This window comes from Schistocerca nitens, chromosome 3 (assembly GCF_023898315.1).
Source record: "Schistocerca nitens isolate TAMUIC-IGC-003100 chromosome 3, iqSchNite1.1, whole genome shotgun sequence".
NCBI lineage: Eukaryota > Metazoa > Arthropoda > Insecta > Orthoptera > Acrididae > Schistocerca > Schistocerca nitens.
Window position 1 is genome coordinate 446562512 of NC_064616.1, and position 18277 is coordinate 446580788.

At 40.3% G+C, this 18277-nt stretch overlaps 1 protein-coding gene across 3 annotated transcripts in view; it reads left to right on the forward strand.

Moving 5' to 3' along the window:
• The window catches only part of LOC126248377 (syntaxin-binding protein 5), a 1030224-nt gene that overhangs the window by 878021 nt on the left and 133926 nt on the right, over window positions 1-18277 (forward strand). For all 3 annotated transcript variants that reach the window (XM_049949310.1, XM_049949311.1, XM_049949312.1), the window contains exon 16: window positions 241-363. In XM_049949310.1, the coding sequence (XP_049805267.1) occupies window positions 241-363 (123 nt within the window). The remainder of the gene's footprint in view (window positions 1-240; window positions 364-18277) is intronic.

Sequence of the window (18277 nt, forward strand, 5' to 3'; positions counted from 1 at the left end):
GTTAAAAAATTCTGTGTTCAATTTTTTATTCACTCTCCTTTGTCAAACTGAGCTACTTTTCTGATGTTGATTTTAAATACACAAACTTAATTCCCAGACATTGACCTGAGTGATTCAATGCCAGAAATAGTATATTTATTTTTTTATTTTTATTTATTTATTTGCAAGTGTTATGTGTGTATAAAGTAACAATATTATATCTGCACGTAAACAGTATGTGTCCTCTTTTTTTCTGTACAGATCCGACGACGTCTCCCACACTATGGGTTGGCACAAGTCTAGGATCTGTTCTGACTATAACAATTAATCTTCCACCTGCAGGAGAGACAAGACTTACACAGCCTGTTATTGTCAGCCCTTGTGGTTAGTATTCTTCTGTAATTGTGTGTTAACTATGTAGTTAATGATGTTTATTTAATTTAACACTTGCAAACTTTGAAGCTGTATTTTAAGGTTAATTGTTTTATTATGTTAAACATCAGCACCATGCAGATAGTAGTCTATTTCAATTAAAAATAAAAGTCTCTGTTTTTATGTGCTAAACTGTTTTGTTAAGAGTGATGAAAAAGTTTGCTTTTAAAGGCAGTTAAAAAAATACAGTCCTTATCGAGTTACATTGCAAACTCCCTCTGCAGGTCTCATCAGTATTTTCTCATGTTAAGTGTATTATTGATAAGCTTTCATTTCTTTAGTATGTGCTCATGGAAGTAAAACTGCAAAGCTGAAACTCAAAGAAATTTGTGGAATAACTTGACTAAAAGAAAAGAAGGATCAACTGATAGGACACATCCTTAGGCATCAAAGGCTAATAATGTTCATAATGGAGGGAATTGAGGGGGTAAAAATTGTAGAGGGGGGGGGCACTACAGGAGGTAAATTCAAGTTGATGTTAGTTGCAGTAGATGTGCAGTGCAGAGATGAAGCAGCTTGTACAGGACAGAGTGTAGTGGAGAGATGCATCAAACCCTGTTGTCAGACTCAAGGCCACCACCACCACCACCACAACAACAACAACAACAACAACAACAAACAAGAGGTTATTGCAAATAACATATGCCTTGCAAATAACATATCCCCCCCCCCCCCCCACACACACACACACACACACACGCGCAGGGGTTTGTAACTAAAAGTAAGCATGTAGCCACTGTGGATGTCTTTCCTTTCTTTTTTTAGTTTTCTGTAGACATTTATAAAATTATTTATAATGATAATAATTAATAATAATTAAAGATAGCTGTATTTTTATCCATTAAAAACAGTTTGTACAAATCAGACAGCGGAGCTTCAGAAAAAGGCAACCAGTGGATGAGCTATTCACAAGCTGGGAATAGTGCATTAATCTCCTGACACCACTGTTAACTCTTTTTTTTCTTTTTAGTTGGGAGTGTTGTGCATACATGGAGGAGACATAATTTCAAGAAATTAAGGTGTCAAAACACATACTGTGTTCTGAAATTCAACATTGAGTTATGGACGCATCTATTAAAACTGAAATTGCTGGCATGAGGAAGATTTCTATGTTTCGTTTACATAAAATATTGTTATGTGCAACAAAAGGAGAGAAATCAGAATACACAAGTGAAGCACAAACACTTTATTAATAAAGGCACAACTTAGCTTTCATTAATTGCTCCAGGGATGGCAGTTTAGAATAGTGTGTGGTTTTCTTTGATTCTTCCGTTGCCAAATTGTTTCTAGGATATAGCATCCAAGTAACAACTGTGCTATGCGGTACTGGTGATCTGACAAGTCCACTCAGCTGCTATGGAAGAGTAGATATACTGTTCAGATTTAGTAATAATGAATACTTTGAAGACAGTACTGTAGTGTACAGTAGTACAGTGAACATCTCAAAGAACTGTGTATTGGTGCACAACAAGAACCTAAACACTTGTCAGCCTGACAACTTTAATCTGAAGCTGAGTAAGTAGTGGTAACGGATTAATAACACTTGACACACCTTATAGCATCAGATACACAATACCATAGTGAGGTCAATTGACAATACACTAGAACTACTTGTCTGATGTGTTTGTTGTTATAATGAGGCCACATGGCAGTGGCACCTGGGAACTTGGAGGGACATGGGATGAGGCCCGTTTCAATTGGCCCTGTCTTTGACACTGTGCTGGCTTATAGCATCTTTGTGGTTGTCAACTTCTTGCTTTGAGTTTCAGTATTCAGTTACTTCACAAATACATTTTAACTAAATGTTTGTTAAAGTTCCACAATCTAGAGGATGATGTTATACTTGCTATACTTTCTGCTACAGGAGGCTTTGTGGCAATGAAGGTCTTATGGTGCACATAGCTCTCCTGCACTTTTCTTCTACAGGGAGACTTCAGTACCGACATCTGTTATGAGACTCATAATCTGTTTGGTGTATTTGAAGCGCTGTAGAGAATCTAATGATGTATCAACATTTGTGCATACTCAACATTGACAGTCACACTCTGCTATGCATTGTTTCATGGTGATTATCTGTCATAGTCCTCTAATTTTGCTTTACAACTCCTGTAGAACCACGTCAATAAAAAGTGTTTTAACCTTACCTTAGGACCAACAGCATTCCACTAAGACAAATAACTTTTCTAACAATAATGTGAAATTGTCTATTAGTCTATGAACCAAACAGCAATAGTTCTTGGTGAAGTATTTATCTGAATCACGATACAAATTAATATGAGATGATTTCAGATTGGTTGTATGAGGTCCATGCAATACATAGCCAATAAACACATCATCAAAATTCCATATAGACTACCGGTGGTGTAAATGACAAGTTCATAATTCATAGCACCATACACAATGTAAACAATCACACAGCATTGAGAGATCACAGGTAGATACAAGTCAAAGAACAGCATGTGAGGAAGAGACCTACATAGGGTGGCCTTACATTTGCCTGTCAAAAGAGCTCTTATGACTGGCTTGCGATAGTGGCTGTGTTCCATCTTATGGGTGTACTTGCTGGATGTGCGCAGCATTAAATGTGTCAGTATGTCTGTATCTTCCATTTGTATGTCTGGCTGTGTTATTGAATTTCTCCCCTTTTGAAACAGAACTTAGGTGCAGTACCTGCCCGGCCAGTGTGTGGTAGGGTGACATGTCAGAAGTGGCTGGGAACTGGTTGACACCACTGTGGAAGGCTCCTTAGAGATGTCTGGGGCCACCAGTGACACCATTGGTGGATCTGGAGCTTCTTGCATTTTCCTAGAGATTTCTGGAAGTGAAAGCATCCCTGTGGAATGCAGCATATTTTTGATTCTACTGATGGTGAAGCCAGATCAGCCTCTTTGGGCACATCCCACATGTTGTAAGAATAACAGACGAGGTGGCCATACTCCAAGCCCATGGAATGGATAGAGCTATGATGTGCCTGCGATGGTGGTGGTGGTGGTGGTGGTGGTGGTGGAGGAGGAGGATTTCTCAATGTGGGAGGCTGCTGACCAAAGTTGGTTGCATTATTGGCACTGAATACCACATGTTGCAGCCACCAAAACAATGTGTCCCACCTGCCGTTCTGCCACAGACCCATGGATCCACCCTGGATTCTACACAAATGTGCAAGTCCACATCAAGGCCCCCACAAGCAATGGTGTGGCTGCATCAGCTTCATTTTCCAGCAGCAGGCACGGGTGATCTAGAAGTGTCCTCTGAGGGCTCCAGACACTGATGGGTGTGGACACTTAAGAAACTAGGAAGGAGCTTAGTGCTGAAGCTGATTTAGCAGACCCTAAGGCATTGAAGATTTGTACTTTGAAAGTGCAAACAAATTATTTTAGCCCATTTGAGGCTGGGTAGAGAGGGGACATAGTAAAATGAATAATGCCACTGTGTGTCCAAAAGATTCTGAAATTGGCTGCTGTGAAATGGAGACCATTGATGGGCTCCAGTGCATGGGGTGCACACTCTGTTGCAAAGATTGTTTCCGAGGCTCCTGCCGTGGCTACCATTGTAATTTGCCTGGGCAATGTACAGGAAGCTAGAGGAAGAGTCCACAGTGATTAACCACCTCGACCCCAACAATGGGCCTGTAAAGTCAGCGCAAACTTGGTTCCACAACTGTTTCGGCACAGGCCACAGCAAGAATGACTAGAGTAGGGCCATTTTGTGTACCTTGAAAATAGCACACTGTTGCACCATCTGTGCAACATTGTCATCCATACAAGACCAGTAGACATAGCAGTGTGCACATTGCTTCATCTTGGGAATCTCTTAGTGAGATTGATGCATGAGCTGAAGAACCCAACATTGCAGTGAAGGTGACATCACCCAGCATTGTTCTTCTTCCTTCAAACCTAAAGTTGGTGCCAGTAATGAAAAACAAAAAAAGCAAAGGCCAGGTGGATCTGCATCAGATAGCTTGGGAGGCCAATCCAACCAGCCACATTTCACGATCCATTGAAGATGTGAATCGCACAGAGATGCCGTAGCACTACATACCCAGTAAACATGTATCCATAATCAAAGTTCTGTCTGGGTTAGTGGTGATGGAAACCACAAGTTAATAATTTGTAGCAGCTAACTGAAGCAGAGACCAATGTTGGGTGAACCGTGATGAAATGTCACGGTTGGTTCTATGCGTTTCTTCCTTGTCTGTGGCACGTTCCTTTTGAAATTCCCACTTCGCGCTCTGCTGTTTTCTCAGCCTAGCCAGAGAGCACTATGGCATTGCTGTGGCTGGCTGTCTGCCATGTTTGTGGGAGAGCGTTGGTCGGGAGGAGGAATTCTGATTGCAGACTTCTTGGAGCGTACTGGAGGCCATGCCGTTTTGTTGATGGTTTGGTGCGACTCGTGTCAGGTGTGATTCATCATTAAAGCCATGATAGCAACCAATGTTGCTGTCTTGGTCACAGGTGGATCCAAGGGGATGAGGCCTGGTTGTCCATTGAAACTCCTATCCTACGGATGTCATTGGACTTAAAGTAAGGCGTTTTGACCATTATTTGCATCATTTGCAAGCAACTGGGGATTCTGGCGTCTGCAGTAATTCGGCGAAGATTATTTGTTTCATTGGTGTGTAAATCATTCAACAAGGAGCAGTTTATTTAATGTTCACCTTATGCTCATGTTCTGCATGTGCTTCTTGTGAGTGTAAACTTGACTCTCATCTTTGTCTATTGATTTTAAGCACATCATCAAATTCTGAATCCAAGTAGTGACTTTCAATTAATTAGCTGGGTTCTTTCTTTTCTCGTCTCATGATGCATGTTAAATGGCAAAGTAGAATTGTAGACCTTAACTTGCTACCTCATTTGCATGACATCAATGACAGGGCCTAATCTGTTAACTAATTAAGGCGTGTGGTAAACAAAGGTATTTAAGTATGTTGTTTTAAAATATTATCTGAAATGTGTCAATGATTTATGTTGCGCTAGTTGATTCTGGGGTATGAACGGAAGTGCTGGCACACCTGCCGTGTAAGGGACTCCTGCTAGTTTTGATTGTTTTGGAAACTTTAATTAAGTGAGAAACTATTGTGCTTTAGTCCTGCCTTGGTTTAAAGCTATATTGGGGCTCTGGCATTTGTACTGCAAGCTGCAACATCATCCTCTTGTTTCATGGCTCTTTTGTTCTCAAACTAGGTGTCAGCGCTAACAATGCTTTGGGCTGGGTGTTTCGCCCCTCAGCATTATACTTGGGTTTCAGCTGAGTGTTCAGTCTATTGACTGTCCATCGTATGCCATAACAGTAATGGTCAACCTGTTATCAGTTGATTTCAATAATGTAGTTAGTTGTAAATTAGTACTGGTTCCATTACCTTCTGACCAGGGTTCTTGCTCAACGCTTGTCTTTAAATACGCCACTTACCTGGTTAGCATATGTTGTGGCTTAAAGTAATCACTGCTCAATAGCCCAACACAATTTGTTTGACGTCAGAAGCCATGTGTGTGTTATTTATTCCTTTATTCTAGTCAATATATAAGCATGCTGTTCTTAATTTTGTTACTCTAGGTAGCCATTAAGTTGCCTTTTTTGGAGTGTTTTGATGGAGTGCGGCTCCTTTGAGTATAGATTTTTCAGTTTCCAATTTAGTGTTTTTCCACCAGTTTTAATTGTGGAATCTAAATGTCTGTACTTAATGTCATATTGTAAAGAAAAGAACTTACTGGAGGTTAACTGTCGCCGTAAGGCATTGTGGATGGTGCACTTTCCTGTTATTCACCTTAATGTTCTAGTCAATGTGTAAACTTGCTAATTATTTTCCCTTTAAATGGAGTGTCCTGCCTTGATGTTATAAGTGACTGTTTCATAACCAGTTCTTTAATGCGCCTATATGGATATTTATATTTATGGGAAAACTTAAATTGTGTTTGCCTGTTGAACTTTAACTAAAGTGTGGAAAACTGACTCGGGTGTTTATTATTGTTCTAGTGCTATTATCTGTCAAGTGTAACGTGCGACATTTTCTTGGTCTGTTATCAGGTGTTAGAATAAATGCAAATTGCAGTGAAGTGATGCACTATTTCAGTTGTTCCCATGATTTCCTATCCCCACATATAATATTTAGTTGTTTGATATAAGACTGATTAAGCCTTTGTTGAAATATTGGAGGGAGGTGCGCGTGTCTCACTGGGCAGGCTTATATTTGCCCATGTGACTGGCCTGTGGTATTAGCCATGTTTCAACCACAGGTACCTCATCAGGCATGTGGCGACATTACACATTACACATATCATCATCTGTTTACACCTCCAGTAGGGTAGAGTTTCTGATAAAATCAATTCCAGTGAGTACTTTTCAATTTTGGATCCATCCTATCCTGACAGTTCATAGGTTAGAGTTGATTAAGTTAGGTCTGACATAAGATAGCAGGAGAAATGGATTCCATACAAAAACAGTTGCTGTCATTAGTATAATATCCATGGCAGTGAGTCCAATATATTTCTCCTTTTTCTTGACTTAATGATTTTCTGTTTTGCTTTGTGCCAACAACTTGACAGTGACAAATGGTTGTTAGGCTGTTGGATGTTGGAGGAGTAGCCAGGACTTAATGGTGTCTCTCTCTCTCTCTCTCTCTCTCTCTCTCTCTCTCTCTCTCTCTGTGTGTGTGTGTGTGTGTGTGTGTGTGTGTGTGTGTGTAAATTTTTTAATGGGGGAGAAGGGGGATATATTTTTTTTTTCTCTCTAAGCTTTCATGTCAAGTATCGTAGCTCATATTTGATTCTAAGCTATCATGGTTTCCTTTCTTGGGGAAATCTGAAGGCAGACTCCTTCAAGACACCAGACATTTTTGTGTGGACCAGACGGGACGTGTGTCTTACAGTTTTATAGATCAACTATTGGTATATTGTGTTTCAGAAAGAAGACAATATCTGAATGTGATTGACACCATCCTCCAAGAGCTGATGAGGCTGACAAGAAATGCATACAAAACCATCCCAAAACAAAGCCTCCTTGTGATGAGGTATCACATCAGGTGTATAGGTTCTTGTCTGCCCGAGCATCACAGGGATTACACGCCATTATTCACCCTCACATGAAATAAATTTTCATAAATAGTTTATGAACAGTGAGGCCATTCAGGCTTTGAATGAAGCATGATCTAGTGACTCTTCATGTGAGATAAAACACAATCACAACTTAAAGTTGAAATTGAAAATATAACCCATCTGACTGGCAAAGCCCAGCTTTATTTTTGATTTACTGAGATACAGAATGAACTGTACTCAAAGTTATGTTTTAAACACACATTTTATGACAGCTTAAATGGTCAAAAGTATTATAATGGAATATTCAGTGATAGATTTTAACAATTCTGTGTGTGTAATTTTTCCTAAGGCAGATCAGTTTATTTAATTAATATATTGTACTGAAACATTGTTACACGCAGTCTTTAAGGTACTGCAGCAGGTGAAATTTGCCCTTGCTGAAGAATCCCTTGTATCATTATACTCATTGAGTACAGATAACATGGCAGATATCCAGACACATTTTATTTAGTATGTAGTGGTGATTCAAATTCCCTGCCTAGCCCAAGTAGCCACCAAGCATATGAGGTGGCTCCTCATTCTGATGAGTGTTTACCATGAAATATTGTGGCCCGGTTATTACTAGTTGGTCTCTCACTAGTCTCCAAAGCCTTCAATTATGTGTCATTGAATAGTGGAGTCTTGACCTGGCCTGATTTATTATTGTGATTTGGATTGATCCCTTGATTGTTGTATACACTTAAGATGAATTTTCTACTTTCTGAACTCCATTTTGGTATTTGTTAACTTCACAAACTGTACTGTCATTTACCTTTGGACCTGCCTGTTTTGTTACACTAGTCTCTTACATTGTCACCAATGCAAGTTGTCATAAACTGTGTTCTGCCTATAGAGAGTATGATATAAAAGTGGTGATGAGAACTTTCTTGGCATGCAACTATTATTCCAGTGAAGCATGAGTCCCAAGTTTTTAAAGCTGTGGCAGCAGCAGTTTCAACTACTGCAGCAAAAACAGTGGGACATCCAGTGGCAGCCACAGAAGTAGTAGCAGCAGCAAGAAAAACAGTGGGAATCCCAACAGCAACTGCAGACATTGCTGTTATAGATGCTACAAAACCAACAATAGACAGAAGCTACATTTTACTCGCCGCATCTTCCACTATTTTCTTGTTTTTACAAGGCAAATAAGGGTCTGGAGGTCGATTTATGTCATGCTCTCTCACTGTCTTCCAGCAGTAAATTGTATGAAGTGGGGCAAAAATTATGCCCACTGTATGATCCAAGTAATTTTACTTTTCCTCACATTTGTGGTTTGCTGACTGACTATTATGGTCACCAAACTCACGTTGGTGCAGCTAGGCTCAAATTTAATCAATGTGTTAAACAACATAAGCAATGTTATGCAGCATAGGCTGCTGACATCCTCGACTTCAGTGAGCTAGTGTTCGTATAGCAGCTTGCACTTTTTATTTTGTGACTTTGTTTATTATCATCATCCTCAGTGCCATCTAAAAGTTACCAGAACTTGCTTTTGGTCTCTTTTTTTAAATTATTGTGTGTGTCGTAGTTTTAGCAGTATATATTTATGCAGCTTGCAGCACCACAGTCAAGTAGACTGGGTGCACACTGTAGAGCAACCAGTTGGTACTCTCGGTTAATTATCTAACTGTGTGCCATGCACTTGACTTCAGTGTTCATACAGCAGCTCAAACTTTTCATTCTGAGACTTTTTCTATTAATACCACCTTCAGTGCCATCTAAAAACACCAGAGCTTGTTTTCCGTTTCTTGTTTATTGATTAAAGATGGATAGGTACTGTTCCTGTTGCATACAGGTGCCGGGGGAGTAGGTCGCGGTCTGTAAATAGCTGAAAGCTATGTTGGCCACAGCTGACAGGCTTCAGGCTGCTGCTCTAGGCTGCAGTGGCATTGGGGCACCCGGGATGAATTCTTTGGCATCTCTGGAGCCTATGGTGTCAATTAGAGTTCATGATGCCACTGCACCTCCCAATTGGCACATCCTCTCCAGTCAACAGTTTCCTGACAGTGGCTGGCGAACAATGTTGGGGTCACCAATGTCTGGGCCAAGGGTGAAAATGGGTACTGGCCACATGGCTGTCCCCTTATGTCTAAAAAAAAAGTGTTTGAAGTATTGCCTGCAGCAGAAAGTACATCTGAGCCAGCACAGCATGTCACACCTGTTGGGACTGGGGCTGATCTTCCTGAGAGGTCTGGTCAAGTTCAGAGAATTGGATTGTTTGTCACTGGGAGCTCCAATGCTAGATGGGTGATCAAACCCTTCAGGCAAATAGCAGACAGACTGGGAAAGAGGGCCATCACCCTTTGCATGCTGAGGGGGTCTCGTGTGGAGGAGACTCTCCTGGCAGCGACTGAGCACACTGGGTGCACCTGTTTGCTAATTGTGGCTCATGTATGTATGAATGATGCCTGCTGCCTGTGTTCAGAGGCCATCCTTGGTTCCTACAGGCAACTGGCTGATTTGGCAGGGTGGAAGCAGAGCTATCAATTTGCAGCATCATTCCCAGAACTGAACACTCGCTCTGCTTTGGAGTAGAGTGGAAGGTCTAAACCAGAGACTCAGATGCTTCTGTGACAGTATCAGATGCAAATTTCTTGACCTCTGCTACCAGGTGGATTATTGTAGGGTACCCCCACAAAAGATCAGGTGTGTACTACATGCAGGAAGTGGCTACTTAGGTAGCAGAGTATGTATGGTGTCTACATGTGGGTTTTTCAGGTTAGAGAAGTCGCTCCACAGACCTGATAAGATCCTTCTGAGTCCAGACAGAGTAGCATTTGTCATAGAAGATTGGAGAAAGAAAATGTTAATACAGTATTAATTAACTACTGGAGCATCTAGGAAAGGTACCAGTGCTAATCTCAATTCTAAACTATAACAGTGCCTGCATAGTATCTAGGACAGGAAGGTGGCTGAAATTGGAGGTAGTAGCAATGAAATTTCTAAATTCTGACTGCAGTGTTTATCTCAGAGATAAGTTGGATGCAGGTGGTGGAGATGTGTTTATAGCAATAAAAAACATGACAATATCTAATGATATTGTTACAGATTCAGAATGAGAAATAATTTGGGCAAAGATAAGTGTTAAGGGTGGATCAGACAGGGTCATGGGATCTTTATAAACCCCCCTGCCTCAGTAGCGGTAGTGGCAGAACATTTGAGGTGAAACTTGGAGAATATTTTGAATAAATTTCTTGGTCATGTTATAGTTTTGGGTGGAGATTTTAACTTAACAGCTATAGAATGGGAGATTAAAGCGACTGAGATGCATAGTAGGGATGGAGGATCATATGAAATTGTTTAAAGTTCATTACCTGACAGTTATCTTGAGCAGTTAACCAGAGAAACACCTCATGAAGATAGCTTCTTAGACCTACGGGTGACAAACACACCCACACGAACACACCGTCAGGTGGCTTGTGAGTATGGATGTAGATGTAGACTCAATTAGTGTAGGACAGCAAACCAGTGGCCATAAGGCCATTATAGAATCACTGAATATGCTTATAAATAGGAATACTGGACTTAGTGGTCACCACAACCACATGAACTATCCTAACACACTTCCTGAGAGACCTGAATTCTCAATTCATACCACAAACTAGTGATATAGTGCCCCTGCTCATTAGCCTCATTACTCACAGCATCTTACAGATTCCCACAATAATTCAAAATTGGTGTGCACCTGCACTGAAGGGATCATTGGCCAGCATCACCTTAGTTACATGTGTGTTGTCTGTTCTCTCAGATGTGTTGGTAGTGAGTTGTGTGAGATGAGAATTTGGGTCTGATGGGAGGCATACTGTCTGTGTGGTTGTAGCGACTACTGTCTCTGAATAGGCATAGTGGATAGTACATCTTCCTGATAAACAGGAGACCTGCATTCAAATCCTGGTCCAGCACAAATTTTCAACCTGCTACATTGATACAAATCAACACCCACTGGCAGCTGATGTCTTTTAATTCCATTGTGTTTCAATTCATAGTGGCTGCAGGATCAAAATGGTGTCTGTTCTTTTGGGCATGAAAGACAGACATCGCATGTACACTGAGTGATCAGAAGTATCCGGACACTTGGCTGAAAATGACTTAAGAGTTTGTGGCGCCCTCCATCAGTAATTCTGGAATTCAATATGGTGTTGGGTATTGGCCCACCATTAGCCTTGATGATAGCTTCCACTCTCGCAGGCGTATGTTCAGTCAGGTGCTGGAAGGTTTCTTGGGGAATGGCACTCCATTTTTCATGGAGTGCAGCACTGAGGAGAGGTATTGATGTCAGTCGGTGAGGCCTGACATGAAGTTGGTGTTCCAAAACATCCCAAAGGTGTTCTACAGGATTCAGGTCAGGACTCTGTTCAGGCCAGTCCATTACACAGATGTTGTTGTCATCTAACCACTCTGCCACAGGCTGTGCATTATTAACAAGTGCTCAGTTGTGTTGAAAGATGCAATTGCCATCCATGAATTTCTCTTCAACAGTGCAGAACATCATTGTAGGAATGTGCTGTGATAGTGCCATGCAAGAAAACAAGGGGGTGCAAGCCCGCTCCATGAAAAACACGACCACACCATAACACCACTGCTTCTGAATTTTACCATTGGTACTACACATGCTGGCAAATGACATTCACCGAGCACTCGCCATACCCATACCCTGCTATAGGGTCACCACATTGTGTACCATTATTCACTTCACACAACATTTTTCCACTGTTCAACCATCGAATGTTTACTCTCATTACACCAAGCAAGGCATTGAGTGGCATTTACCGGTGTGATGCGTGGCTTATGAGCAGCCGCTTGACCATGAAATCCAAGTTTTCTCACCTCCTGCCTAACTGTTATAGTACTTGCAATGGATCCTGATGCAGTTTGGAATTCCTGTGTGATAGTCTGTATAGATGTCTGCTAATTACACATTATGACCCTCTTCAACTGTCGGTGGTCTCTGTTAGTCAACAGATGAGGTCAGCCTGTACGCTTTTGTGCTTTACATGTCCCTTCATGTTTCCACTTCATTATCACATCAAAAACAGTGGACCTAAGGATGTTTATGAGTGTGGAAATCTCACGTACAGACATATGACACAAGTGACATGCAATCACTGGCAGTAGGTGGCAGCACAATGCACCTAATATGAGAAATGTATTTTTCTGGGGGTGTTCGGATACTTTGATCACATAGAGTATATTCTTTTTGTTGTTCAAATTGTATTTCATTGTAATTTCAGCACAACTCATCAAAGAAACTTTTTCTTATCTAAGTATCTCACAAGATTAAAATATTTCTGTCTTCTGTGCCAAATGAAATAGACATATGAAGTTTTTGGCACTTCCTGGTGGTGGTAGTCATTATGAAGTTTACTCTGTTTTGATAGATTCCTGAACTTCCCAAGATCCCTTACAAAAGTCCTAAGAATCTTAAGTAAGACTATTTCCAACAGCTTCCAGTTGTTAGGGAAGTTATAAAATAAAGTTCTTTGTCCACTCATTTTTCAGTTTTCATAACAAACTGTGTCATCATCATCATCTTCTTCTTCTTCTTCTTCTACAGTTTCCAACTCCTTGTTGGGTTTGTTTGGGACATAACCCTCTCCTGTCCTCCAACCATGTTTCTCTTTCCACTTTGTCCCAGTCTTCTCCCCTCTTCTTCCCACATCCTCTCACACTAACAATCGATCTCTTGGTCTTTCTGCAGGTCTCTTGCCTCCTATTGTCATTTTGTGAGTGTGTCTCCTAACAACTATCATTCTTTCAACATGTCCATACTATCTTAATCTTGTCTTTTCTGTGGTCTCTTTGCTTTGGCTTCTCCTTCACTGTTTCCCTCAGTGTCTCATTCCTTACTCTGTCCATTCTAGTAAGTCCTGTCGTGCTTCTTTGAAAAAGTTTGTATCCTGGTCACCTGCCTTTTCTTCATTACCCATGTTTCTGATGCATGAGTGAGTATTGGAGCATAATATGCATGGTATAACATTTGCTTGCTTTTTAGTGGTACATCCTTGCCCCATACCAGTCTTCTTACACACTAGAAGAATCCATGTGCTCGCCTTCCCCTTATACTAACCTCGTCATAATTCCTGCCACTGTCTTCTGTTACACTTCCCACATACTTGAAACTTTCAGCTTCTTTAGTACTTTCCATCTCATACTTATGTTCATTGCTACTGTCTTCTTATTCCTGTCACTTTACAATTCTTCTCATTAAATTTCGATCTATTCTGCATCTCATATATTTAGCCTGTCTTGTGTCTCTCTTACTCCAGTTCCTCACACGATTAAATCATCAGCAAACACCATTGCTTTCACATTTTCATCTACTAATCACACTGCCACTGCTGTCATTATCTCCTCCAAAACAGTGATGACAAGTAGTTGGGATAGTGCACTCCCTTGCTTCAGCCCATGTTTCTGCAGTAATCAGTCTGTCTCCTCTCCTCCTGCTTTTACATAACTCTCACTTCCTTGGTACATTTCCTTTGTTCTCCTTATAGTCTGCCTTCAAATTCCCCTTTTGTGAAGGGGTTCCCAGATCTTGTTTCTCTTCATGGTGTCACAATCCTCCTTATTGTACAGGAACACCTTTAGTAGAGCTTTACCATATAAGCTGTGTGTCTCTTGGGGCTGCCTTACTCTAAAAATTATATCCACTGTTGATCTTCTTGGTCTAAACCCATTTTGTTCCTCTCTGTCCTCCTCCAACTATCTTCCATACTCTCTTCTCCAGGCTCTTCTCAAATACCTTGGCAGCTTGACACATCTAAGTAATTCCCATGTAATTTTGATGTAATTATCTGTAACCTTTCTTACAGATTAGTTGTAAGATTTTCTTTTTCCAGTCTTCAGGTGTCCTCCTTTCTTCCTCTACTGTTCTCATGACCCATAGAGCCACTGCACTCTAGCAGTGCCAGCTGCTCTCACCACATCGAAATTTTCTTCATCCAGTGTAGGTGTTTTCCCTCCTTTCATGACCTTATCACTTTCACTACTTCAGTCCAGTTTAGGTCCATTTCGACATCTATATACCTCCTCATGTATATTTACATTGTGTTTTAGTAAATTTTCAGAACATTCCTTCCATGTTGCCTTCATTTTCTGTACATTATCAACTTTCTTTGCTTCTCTGTTGATCAACCTACATTTTCCATAATGCGTTTCTTCTTAGTCTTAACCATTACATAGAGAAATCTCTTATTTATCTCACCATCCTCTCCTGTCATTTTTGTCCACTCTGCCATCCATATCCAATTCTCCCCTGGTACCACTCTCTTAGCCACATTCTTCTCAGTGTATTCCTGTTTTTCTTCCTCTGTTCTCTGTTGAAACTATATATGGAATGCATTCTTTTCTATGCATGTTCTCTGTTGAAACTATATATGGAATGCATTTTTTTCTATGCAATTTCCTTCCTCACTATGGGGTTGGTGCAGAAGTTTGTAGAGTTTTTCCATAAGTTTAATAAACACAATAGATAAACATAACAGAAGCTTTAATCACTAATAATATATTCTCCTTCATTATTTACAACAATCTGCCAACACTGGGGTAGCTTTTCAATTCCATGACTGTAGAAATAATGTCGTTTTGAAGCAAGGAACTCATCAAGCAAAGTCTGGAGAGCATTTTCATCCAGATAGGAAGTTCCTTGAAGGTTGTTCAATAGAGTGTGGAAAAGGTGAAAATCTGAGGATGCAAAATCAGGTGAATAAGTGGGTTACAAAAGTGCTTCCCAACCCAACTCCTGCATAGCATTTTTTGTCATTCTACCAGAATGTGAGCAGTCATTATGTAATGTAATGTGTTTTATTCATCTCATAATGTGCACAATTTCAGAACATGTGTCTGATGTACAGGAGACATGTCAAGGTTACAATTTGCTTATTTAAAATTTTGTCACACTTACAATAATATTTTGTGGAGTGTCTACTTATTTGAAATTTGTCAGACTTACAGTATTTACATCTGCTATAACTACCATAAATTTTTATTCCATTTTAGGGATCCAGCTCAAAGTATCACTTCGTACTTCATGAAATCTTTCACAGAGTAGTAACATCGTTGAGTTAGAAAATCATGTGACTTGCATTTTAAAATATTTATCTTCATATTCATTATGTCACACCCTTTTATTGTTTCGTGAATTTTCATTGCTATATACTGAGGAGTCTGAGCATGCAGTTTTAAGTGATGGGAGGTGAGCATAAAGTTCATGCATTCTTCTGATTGTTGTTCTGGGATTGCATCTGCAATATGTATCAGTTGTTGACAATAACTGTCACCGGGAATAAATTTGTAGTAAACCACACTGTCGCTGTTTCACCAGGTGCATAACATTATCTGTGTGCACAGGTATTTGTATGGGGAGTTGCAGCTTTATTTGGGCTGAGCCATTCCTTTCTTTTCCTTATGTTAATATCAAGGCACCATTTGCCGTCACCAGTAACAATAAAGGATAGTTCTTCTTGAACAATGAGAATCAATAATGTCAAAATCATCCTCCTTAAAACAAGAAAACAGTTTTCTTGCTGTGCTCTGTCCAATGACATTATCTCCATACACAGTGCAAATTTTCTGGTTGCTTCCACTGCTGTCACCCTCTGTTGAATTCAAACAGAAGAATATGTCAGAAATGTTCAGATCTCTCCACTTGGCACTTCATTTTCTAGGACCCACAGCTCTGCTCACTATCTCCAGATGACAAAATGAAAGTAACTACAAATAAAAGAAGACAGTTGATAACTAAACCCATAGTAACCGGACTATCAACATGCACAACGAAAACACTATAAACTTTTGCACCAACCTTGTGTATCAGTTCACCTGCATGTTGCTGTCAGTCTTTTTTATCACTGGTTCTTCTGCACTCTTTTTCTGCTGCTTCCACTGTTGTTGTTTCAAATTTTTCTGATTACTCCTCCAGTGTTGTTATGGTCTTCAGTCTGAAGAATGGTTTGATGCAGCTCTCGATGATACTCTATCTTGTGCAAGCCTCTTCATCTCCTAACAACTTCTGCAACCTATATCCATCTGAATTTGCTTACTGTGTTCATCACTTGTTCTCCCTCTATGATTTTACCCCCCACACTTCCATCCAGTACTAAACTGGTGATCGCTTGATTTCTCAGAATGTGTCCTACCAACTGATCCCTCCTTCTAGTCAAGTTGTGCCACAAGTTTCATTTCATCTCCTCGGCTAACTGCATTTCATCCCTTGGTAAGCTGCTCTTTACTATTTCTGAAATTATTTTTTGCATTTCTTGTCTTTCAATGTCCACATTCTTGTCCTTCTTTTCTGTCTTCCTGCCCTCTTTTTCACTTGAATCACTCTAACCATCACTACTAGGACAGTGATAGCTGTCTAGGGCTTTGGGAGGTAAATAATTCCATATTTGTGTTCTATTTGTGTCCTGCTCACATATTGTGAAGTCTACCATAGATTTATTTGCCAAATCATGTTTGTACCATGTTACTTTATGACTTCCCTTTTTCTTAAACCTGATGTTGCAACTGCAAGTCCATTCCTTTTACAAAACTGTATCAATTGTCATCCTTCCTTGTTTATTCTTTATCATCCTTCAACTCCTAAATTTTCTAATACCTTCGTCTTTCCTTGCACGCTTGTGTATTTATGTCTCCTATTATCATGATCTTCTGGCCAGTTAGTTGTCCCTGCATTTCCTCTTCAGATTTGTCCTCGTCTGTAGCAAAACATCCAACATGTGGCGCATATACCAGGTGGTTATAATTATAGTGCAGCTACTTACAGCAGTTCAGTGTGGCTGTAATTATTGTATGGCAGTGGAACTTGTTAGATATGCTGCTGCATTAATGCAGGACTGATTTACCCTGGACGACAAATTAGTTCCAACTTTGGCGACCAACTGGAGAGCTGGCACTGTGAATGAAAGAAAAACACATAGAACTGTCAAAATTGGAACTAATTTTTTCCCACCGTAAATCAGATCAGCGTTAATCCATTAGCATACCTACCAAGTTTTACTGCCACACAATAGTTACAGCTCACTCTGGACCTCTATGAGTAGCAGCACTTTAATTATAACCGCCTGGTACTTGAAGAATTTCCACCTCCTTCCCTTTCACTTTCATTTTGACTGGTATCATCCTGTCACTCATTCCCTTTACCTCCACTTTCAGCCCTCCTCCCATAATAACTGCCACTGCATGTCTTTCTCCTTCCTCATTCCCATTCCGGTATACCCTCAGCTTCCTGCATCATCTATCCTTCAACCTAGTTTTTGACAATCCTAAAATATCCAGTCTCCTTGTATTTAGTGAATCCTCCACTTCTGCCACCTTCCCTGCTAGTGTATGTTTGAAAGCATGTATTTTATCCACTGCCAGCATGCTGGGCCTATCATAGCTGGATTTTCTATCAGAGTTTTCTCTCCAGCCTTTTTCGTCTGTAGGAGGTATTTCAATTTGATCTCTCAGGCTTTTGCAGTGTGACTGATTAATAGTAAGCTTCTGGGTATTCAACAAAGTTGTTTCCATTTTCTGCACAATATGTCAATGACCGACCCAGCTATGTTCCTCAGGTGCTGTGAGTTTTGCTATTTTGTGTACTTGCTGCCTGGACTCTCACCAGACTGTGCACTACTGTTGGCCTCACACCACTATTGATAGCTGAGTTTGATTCCAGACATCCACTGCACCCTTTGAAGCTCTATCCATTGTAATATGAAGTTGAAGATGGAAATTGAAAAAGTTACGTCAACTGCCTTTACTTTATGTGTTAGTTAAGAGAAGACCAGATGGATTTCTGGGTCACAGTGTATATA